Raw genomic sequence first — 9562 nt, 5'->3', positions numbered from 1 at the left:
CTACAAAAACGGGTATTATTATCTCAACATAATAATATCTCTTTTTGTAGAAGGATAGTATTCGGTCATCCTTTAACGAAGTCGTAGCCCTGATGATGGCCTCCGGCCAAAACCGCTAGGCAGATATTAATATACTTCTTACACTGAATACGTTTATTATTCTATTTGGCTCTACCGATAGTCCTGATATACCGATACCTGATATAAAAGAATAGGTATGTATATATATATATATTTTTACGTTATCTTTGATACCCTGCTAACACCATAATTTATTAATTAAAGGAAAAACGTAAAAAAGTGAATCAAATTTTGACACTTAGACGGATTGACCTAATAATAATCTGGAACACTCTGTATAATTAGAAGGCCATAATTTGCTAAAGAAAACCTTTTTTTTCGGCCTGTAATGCAACATAGAAGGTTAATCCAGAACTCTCGCTCACGATGAAATTAAGAGCGCGCAGCTTGAAATTTAGTTTATTATCGACACTTGTTGGATGTTGGGTGCGGGATGAGTCAGAATAAGGTTGAGTGCCATTTGAACTTATCCTAAAGAATTATCGGTGATTTTTGCATGTAGTGAGTTGTTTTTTAAGTGATCAAACTAAGACAATATGGAATTTATCCCGTTTTCCGACTACAACCAGATTTCTCATCAAAGTTTGTTGTCCTCAAAAGGATCTATAAGCCATTCAAATAAGAGGAGGAAAAGTAGAAGTGAGGGTCAGGATAGCACTCCTCTGAAACAGAGGAGTCAGGCTAATGCAAGAGAAAGGGATAGAACGCACAGGTATTAAACTATATTTTTTTTATTAAATCTGTAGGCATCAATATTAGTTTTTGCGAAATAAAAAATAAGTTCAGTTTTTAAAAAGAACTAATAATGTATTAGGTTTATTTAAGTTTTTTTCTATGATTGTTTTAATTGTTTATTATAATTTTAATTAATTATTTATAAGGGTTCAATACAATACATATACTGATTTATTATTTATTTCATATTCTTCTATCTGCAGATCCATTTTAGGTCAATAACGTTTATTAAATCTTATGTGTTTTTTTTGTCTAATTTTTTTTTTTACTTTTGGAACTTTTTTAACAAAATTATGCGAATATTAAGATAAAAATGAATTAACAGTTGAAGAACATTATTGAAAGATATTTTACAAAATTGATTTTTTTACCTTTGTTTTTATACAGAATGCCTGAGACAAAACAGTCCACCCTGAAAATCATGAAAAAATAATTGGGGGATATTTATTGACAGATGTTGTCATTTATTGTCAAATTGCACTTCTCTGACATCATCCCCTCACCTCTCAGAGCCCCCATGTCATTTTTTTTAAAAGGGAATAGGGGTCGAGTAAAACCTTGAATTAAAGGTATTTTTATGCCCTACATAACCCTATTTTTCTTTTATCAACTCGTTTTCAAGAAATATGAATAAATGCGGATAAAAAAAATAAACCTTATTTTAAATGAAAAAAATAAGAAGTGTCTAACACTTATTTTATTAAATGTTGATAATGATCTCCGGTGTCAATATTAGCGAACATTTCGGTCACAATTCATTAACAATTCTTTTTCGAAGATCTTCAAGGGAGTCAGGCTTTGTGGCTTTGGTTTTTAGGTAACCTCATAAAAAAATCTAAAGGGATAAGAGCGAGAGATCTAGCAGACCATTCTACGGTATATCTCCATCGTCCAGAAAATACGTCATTCAAAAAATTACGAATGGCAGCAGCCATGTGGTGGTGCACCATCTTGCCGGAACAGTAACTCAGTTGTTCTGGCGTCCTGCAGAAGTTTTTTCAGCACTAACATTTGTATTAATAAAAAAAGGCCCAACAATATGACCTCCTACCAGCCCATACATTAAGTTTTTGAGGTCGCTGCGTATGTGTTTCTCCAAATAAATGAGGATTAATATTGCTTCAAAATAGACAGTTGTGCCTATTGACTTTACCATGTAAATAAAAGAAGTATTCGTCCGAGAAACAGATATTGTACAGCAAATTTCTATCACGGTTTAACCTATCACAAAAGTACTTACAAAATTGTACACGGCGATCAAAATCATCTTCATTTAGCTTATATACTAGTTTGATTTTGTAGGCATAATATTTGTGTAATTTTCAAATGTTATCAACGGTACTTTTAGACACTCCAGATGTAGTAGCAATTTTTGGAGCAGATGTATTAGGTTTCATCTCAACATGGCCCAACATTGCAATTTCTACCACTTCATTTCTCACTGGATGCTGCATTTTTTCTGTTTTGTACTGACCGTGTTTCTTCATCGAATCCATTAAATAGGTATGATTTAGACGAATGATTATCAAAAGCACCTGCTGCTGCTCTAGCGGATTTATTTTGATGATAATAAAGACCCACCTACTAGTGCTCAATTCTTTCTTGCAGCATATAAACATTATAGGATTGTTATCAATACTATCAATATTACCAAGACTAGATTAAACAAATACTTCGTGCTACTGTTGTTATTGCTCACTTCAATAACACACCGATGCCAAAATAAAAATAACTAATCCAGTAAAAGCGCCCAAATATGGAATATAAGCAATTTCTTTTTCAAGATTTCTATTAGATATTTTTAAAAAAATATGGTAAAAAATTATTTTTAAATAGAATTTTAGACTCGAAAATAATATTAGATATTATGTAATTCTTCAGATTTAAAAATATTACTTAATGGCAATCATCGATTTTTAAAAATATATACATACGCGTTGGATATTTCCGGGAAAACTGAAAATTTTAGAAAGTGGGTTAAAAATAAATCACATTCTTCTTGATATGTTCTAATAAATTTTAACTATTTTCACATTTTTATTTCATACTTGTTACTTTCTTTTTGGGGATAAAACATGTGTAGTTTTCTTAAATATAAATATAACAGTTATATTTCTCTATGTATAAGAAATACTAGTTATATATTTTTGTTATATTTATAAGATTTATATTTAGTGATTATTAAAACTATTTTTACACTTTAATCTTACAGATGAATATTTTTTATTATTTTTAACGTGTTAGCTAAAATTGATTTTTAAATAGAAATAGCGGATCCAACAAATTTTTAGATGCTCCATGACCTTAGTAAGTTTTGTTTGATAAAGTGCATCTTAAGTCGGTGTGAAGATATTTAAGTTGATAAAATTTGACTAACTTAACTAAATACTGATAATAATCGATTGCAAAAAATACTAACCATGGATACCGGCAAAAACATTTAGCATCAGTCAGCCTCATCGAAAAACTTTGTCCTTGATTTCAAATGGTTGAGTTAGGTAGCTACCTAGTTGTGCTGAATATTATATAATTCAAGAAACGCATGCATTACCAAAATGGAAGTATTGTAAGTGTTAACTGTGTTACATCAAGAATAAAATATTAACTATATTGAACGAAAATTTGAAGAATCTGAATCTGTATCTATGGTTCTCCATTAATGACGCAAATTTTAAACACGATCGAGAAAATCAATCAATGACAGGTGAATGTAGACAAATACCTTAAGACATGCTTGAAAATGTATGGAATAGATTCGAGCAAAATCTGTTTTATTGTCTAGAGGTAAACAGACACCACTAGCACACTATCTCATGATTGTTAAGATAGGTATAAACATTATTTTTGGATCACCCTGTATTGTACGGCAGCTGATAGTCCTCCTAGAAATTAAAATTGACCTGTCTGACCGTTTTTACAGGAAAATCAAAAATAGTTGAAATAGTTCACACCCTATATGAATTTTGAATATACTAAAGGCCATAAAAAATATAACCATAAAAGCGGGCCTTTAAATTTCTGGTAAAACCGTGGTATCGTCCTTTTTTAGTATTGAAGCTAAAACATGTAGTACATAAAATAATTTATTTTTTTTCAGGCATCTTTTATTTTAGGATAGTTACTGTAGCTAAAACATTTTAGGTTTCAAATATTTTCTTAATTAAAAAAAAATGAAATGTAATTTTGAAAATATATATCGGTACAGTTATGTTTTATCTGATGCTAAATAAAAGTACTTTATTCAATTTTGTTTAATGGAACTATATTATCATTAGCTTACCCTTAAACTTTATGTTTATATTATCGGTTTGAAATCGAATTTTATTATACATTATTGTATAAGTATGGCGGAGATTTAAGTAATAATTAAGTAACATTGTGATATAAACTCACCATACGTAAATATCTTCTCTCATTCATAGAGAACCACCCTGATTAGCTGAAAGTCTGTCTCATATGTTCATATTTGCGAATAAACGATATCACGGTAATGTGACAATATTAAGAAGTCGCACAACAGAAGTTTTATATTTAAAATATGTCGTAATAAAGTAATTTCAAATTAAAATCGGCTTTTTGTAGGGAGTGTTTCTGACATATTTTTGTTCAGACCGCTCTCGATAAAAACTCCAGTTGTATATAGAAATCACTGATTTTATGCATTATAAATTATGCTTATTTTCACACGTTCAACTATATTATTTATATACAGCCTTATTATTACTAAAACATGTTTGTTTTTTACTTAAAACAAGACAAAATATTTATAAACAGTAGACAATAATAGTAACGTAAAAACCTCTTAAAATCTGCTCATGTTTTAGACAAAAAAGCTACGAATGATAGAATAAATGGGAGTATCAAAAGTGATTCCAATACGTAGGCATCATGTCAATCGTCGATAGATTTTAAATATATTTAAAAATAAATCGAAAACCATTAGATTATAATGTAAGACAGGATAAGAAAGAATTATAGAACTATTATCATATTAAGACTTTTATACTGAAAGTTTTTTTTTCAGATAACTGATGTATTGTTTTGCTATAATATATTATAGGTCAACTAGTTCAAAAATGGTAAAATTACGGAAAATAATAAGACTTAATATGAGTTGAAGGAAATGTATGTTTAGTATTCGTTCAAAGATCAACTTATGATTTAAATACAGTACTTACTGTTTCAGCGTAAACACAGCGTTCTCAACTCTAAGAACCCTCATACCCACCGAACCAAAAGACAGGAAATTGAGCAAAATAGAAACCTTAAGACTGGCATCCAGTTACATTTCACATCTTGGAACCCAACTTTTAGCTGGTAAGCATTGAACTTATCTTTAACTTCCTAACGAAGCAATTTTTTAATGATGTTATAGGACCAATAGACCAACCATGCCTGCGCCTAACACAGAACTTCACCTCAGATGAGGACAACTCCAACTCAAACTCAACGAATAGGCAAGTGTGTACCTTTTGCATTTCCCGAAAAAAAATGCCTGTAAGTAATTAATTTTTTAATTGCGAATTTTTAGCTTAATAACATAAAGTATTTAATTATTCGTTACAGAAATTATTACCTCAAGAGGAATACAATCAGTGCCAAACTTACGACTGTCAACAAATCATTTTGGAGTCGCCGCCTGATTCTTTGTCGCCCATCATGATTACTACGTCAGCAGATTTGACTCCTATTTACCGCTAGTTTAAGTTTTTAATATTTGTATATATATTTTTAATATTAAAAGTTACATCATAATGTAAATAGTATTTTTTTTCTACATTAATTAACGGAGTAAATTGTTACTTATTTCTCTTTATAACTTTAGAGGCAGAGCTGAAGATATCTATAATAATATTTGAAATTGGAGTGAAGGTTTCAGGAAAAGGGTATAGTTTTTATAAATAAAGGGTTTGTAAAAATACAGCCTCACTTTCGTTCACATCGTCACGTTTTGTCACATCGTGTGGTTTCGTCTCGGATTTGAGACTTGACACACAAACATGTTATGTAAATGTTGCTTTGAAGAAGTCTGAAACTCGGGACGAAATGTCATGCTATAACAAATAAAACAAAGAGAAAGTGAGGCAGTATTTTTGGAAACCTTTTATTTAATATAATAATTTTTGTTAATTATCATGATCTAAGGGAACCTTCCCCTCTATAGAATATAAAACAAACCCAAATTAATATACCAGCATAAAAGCAATATCCTTACGACTGACTCAGACGCACAATATAAAGGCCAATAAAAACATAAATTAATAACTTGACCCAGTGTTACATTAATTAATATTTCCAATTAAAAACCCATTAAAAGAATTGGACGGGCTTTGTTTACTGTGGCAGACCAATTTCACAAATTCCGCACAAATCATGATTAAAATTTTATTAGGATTAACGAGTTGTTTGCTTCTACAGGGTCGGTTTTTTTTCAAGATAAAATAAGTGTATTGCAAGATATATTTACAGGTTGGGGAAATGAAGATTACGCATTGTCCAAGATAATGGCAACAGTCCTCTCGTCGATATTTTTTCCGGCCTAGTAATAGCCACTTGCTCTTTTTATTTTGTAGAGAAAACAATAACAATATCGGCATGTTTCATTTTGCTGTGTCACTGCACGCTACACTGTTGAATTTTAATGCGCCATTATCTTCTCTTAACTTCTTATAGTTGTCTATACTCCTTCCAAATTACTAAATTGCTTTATAGAGGCAATTCGGCAACAATACAATGTAGGGATTTGTTTCCAATTACGTTTAATAGACCGATTTCTTGTGAAAAATAACTATAAAGCTTCAAATTTTAAAACATCTTTTTGTCTTCAAAAGGTAAGAATCTTCTATCGAAAGGGTCCAGGAGCATGGTTTGTAATGCTCTAGAAGTGAATTCAACGCGATCAAGTAGAAGTGTTGGAGGTTGGAGAGGAACTGGGTATGGACCATAAAACTGTTACCAATATTTAGAAAAAAACATGGAAAGAAATTATTTAAATATTCCTAAGCTCAAGAGATATTTACCGAAGACCAATGGTGTAGAATGGAATTTTGTGACACCCTGATGTAAAAGCGAATGAAAATTACTATTCTCTATAAAATATTCTATTTTCAGATGAATCTTCTTTTCCATTACATGGAAAACACAATCTTTCTGTTGTTCGATACTTTGCTAAAGAAAATAAGCACAGAAGTTTTCATTCTATACTCAGTACCCTCAAAAATGGAATGTTTGGGCTGGTATTTTGGGCGATTTTTTATTGATGTAACTGTAATATCCTACAAAATTCCTTAACATTATACTTAACAGATTTTTTAAAATAAATAATAATTTCGGGTAACTACAAAATATGTAATGAAGAAACGTGGTATGTCATGACTTAACACGTTTTTCTAGTGTATTGAAACACAAAATGTAATCAACATGTTTATTTTATATTACGTATTAGACAAGATAAGTATTGTATGATATTTAACCATTCATAAGTGCCTGAGAGACTCGAAAAACCTGCGTGTTGAAAAACACTTGAATCAAATCAACAAAAATCTTTCCATTTTTCAGCCGATATCGGTAGATCATCTAAAAAAGGACGTCAATACAAATTTTAACCATGGTCGTTTATAGTAAAAAATTCTTACTATCGTAAGCAGTTGTTGGATAATGAAATTCTCCATTGGAAAGAGGAAGTCCAGTTATTCGTTTAGGTGGTATTATCACTAACGATTCCCATGAACCATTGTACGTATTTTGGTGAAATAATTGTCGGGGATGATGACCTTTAACTGCTTGATTGGTCTTGTTTTGAACGGACATTTTTTCACATACATTACTGGAAAACATTCGTTCCAGTTTCTAATTGAAAATCTGTAAGCTTTCTCAACTTTGAACGGTGCAGCTTTTACTCAAGCATTTTCAATATGACGAAACCACTCTTCTGGAATTTCTGTTCGAAATTTTCTATTTAATAGCCCCGCACGTCCTTATCGCACTCCATATAAGAATGTCTATGAATAGGAAATGTTACTGTTACAGACTCAAGTTTGGACATGGTAATGAACAAAATAATACATAAATTTAAAACACGTGTAGCTCGTGTTTTGAGCTGCGCAAAAATCAGAAAACACTCTTAAATGTTTAAACTCTGTAGGTAATTTATTTGAATTAATCTAATGTCAAAGAAAAACGAGACGAGCTTACTTTATTGGCACATTTTTTTCCATCTTCTGGGTATGAATAAAACAATACCTCAGAATCTGACAATCTACGGACAACGAACGAAAATAATAACAACTGAAGACAATAATATAGGTCATTAGTACTGATGTTTGGCATAGATAAGTTTCTTCCATAGTCCATGCATAATGCTTCTAGCTCTGCATTTTGTCGACTTTCTAATTGCGCCTTCTTTTTTAGAAAATGCCTCGGCTTTGGTTAAATGTAATTTTTGTGGTACCTGTAGCTTTTTAATTTGTATTTCATTTTAACATGTATCTATTTGCACTTTAAAGTTCTCGCATGTACTGCAGCTATCACTGCGTGGATAGCCAAAGGGAATATTGAATTTGGTACAAAATATATGACGGTAACTTTCATAGTTTAAATTCACGTTAGGTCTTTGAACATTTGATTCATTTTTTTTACATTAAGTTCAGCAGACAAGGACATCTTTTTTTTACTTCTACTAATGTTAGAATGGCTTGATCTGCCCTTGAAAGATTGATTGTGTTTAAAAATAGTGTTTTCCCAGCGTCGTTGAACTTATGTTGCCTGTTTAAATGTTTACCCCTTTTATCCGCAGGAGCATTTCTAGAGATCTGTATTGTCTCAATCCTACGTCCAGTTAATCCATGTAGCCATATAAAAGCTTTTTTACAGACCTGTACTTCAATTACGTCCCCACGCATAAATCGGACTTTGGAAAAGAAACAGTTAAAAAACAATTACTTTCTTCTTCTGACCGTCTTGGGCGCCTTTGAGAAATTGGACATAATGAAACTAAGCTAGTAAGATAAGCAGACTGTGCGTTGTAACAATCCGTTAGATTAAATTCTTAAATAATTCGCGTTATTTCTTCCACAATAATAATTTCAAAACATTTTAATCTTGCGCATTGACAATCAGGCCCTGTTACATGTGCCTGTAACCTCAACTTTTTTGTGGCATCTTTCATACGGCCAGTTTCTTAGGGTTAATAGGTTTTTCCAATCCACAGTCTTCTGTATCCATCACAATCAGATAATTCTATTTTAGAAGTTTTAAAACTAAACTCAAATCACTTTTTAATCAAACGTATTACTTTAAATATTCAGTACACCTTGCCGTAATCACAACATTAAAATGAGAAAATCATACGTTTTTACCATTTACCGCGCGGATTTACCATCATGTTAATCCCCTGCATCTTTTTACTATAACGCCTGACATATCACACTTTTCTCTGGTATTGTTTCAGATGTGGATAGTACTGCTTGATTAATTTCCTTAATAGGACTGGCAATATTGGCCTCCTACATCTCCAGATTGCCAACAACAAGGCCAACAAATTTGGAGGAGTTGTGAGGGAAAAAGTATGTTGAATGTGTCAATTTAATTTCACCAGAAACTCTTTTAGATGTACGAAATGGTACTACTTTTATGGTATGTTAACTTATTATATTTAGCCAAAAAAAAAAGATTTTGTTTAAATAATTCATTTATATTAAGTTTCTTTTAAAGAGTTTCCATTTTATCAGAATAACGCTTTAATATT

The 9562-nt window shown here is 31.2% G+C and overlaps 1 protein-coding gene across 2 annotated transcripts; it reads left to right on the top strand.

The window, feature by feature from the left end:
* Positions 1 to 474: 474 nt before the first annotated feature.
* On the top strand, positions 475 to 5577 carry LOC126738526 (basic helix-loop-helix transcription factor scleraxis-like). 2 transcript variants are annotated; one of them, XM_050443899.1, is made up of 4 exons: positions 475 to 793; positions 5003 to 5133; positions 5192 to 5313; positions 5383 to 5577. In XM_050443899.1, the coding sequence occupies exons 1-4, from the start codon at positions 618 to 620 to the stop codon at positions 5515 to 5517; spliced, it is 564 nt and encodes a 187-aa protein (XP_050299856.1). In that variant the 5' UTR covers positions 475 to 617; the 3' UTR covers positions 5518 to 5577. The 2 variants fall into 2 exon arrangements, with proteins under 2 accessions (XP_050299856.1, XP_050299855.1); XM_050443898.1 differs by having other exon boundaries at positions 4988 to 5133.
* Positions 5578 to 9562: the final 3985 nt, after the last annotated feature.

The sequence above is a fragment of the Anthonomus grandis genome, chromosome 7 (genome assembly GCF_022605725.1).
Source record: "Anthonomus grandis grandis chromosome 7, icAntGran1.3, whole genome shotgun sequence".
NCBI classification, from domain to species: domain Eukaryota; kingdom Metazoa; phylum Arthropoda; class Insecta; order Coleoptera; family Curculionidae; genus Anthonomus; species Anthonomus grandis.
The sequence above is the reverse complement of the archived record's forward strand: the minus strand, read 5'-3'. Positions and strand labels throughout refer to the sequence as shown.

Coding starts and splice junctions, on each gene's coding strand:
- LOC126738526 (XM_050443898.1), top strand. CDS start 618: ATGGAATTTATCCCGTTTTCCGACTACAACCAGATTTCTCATCAAAGT. Junction 794..4,987: donor GAAAGGGATAGAACGCACAG/GTATTAAACTAT, acceptor ATTTAAATACAG/TACTTACTGTTTCAGCGTAA. Junction 5,314..5,382: donor TTTCCCGAAAAAAAATGCCT/GTAAGTAATTAA, acceptor TATTCGTTACAG/AAATTATTACCTCAAGAGGA.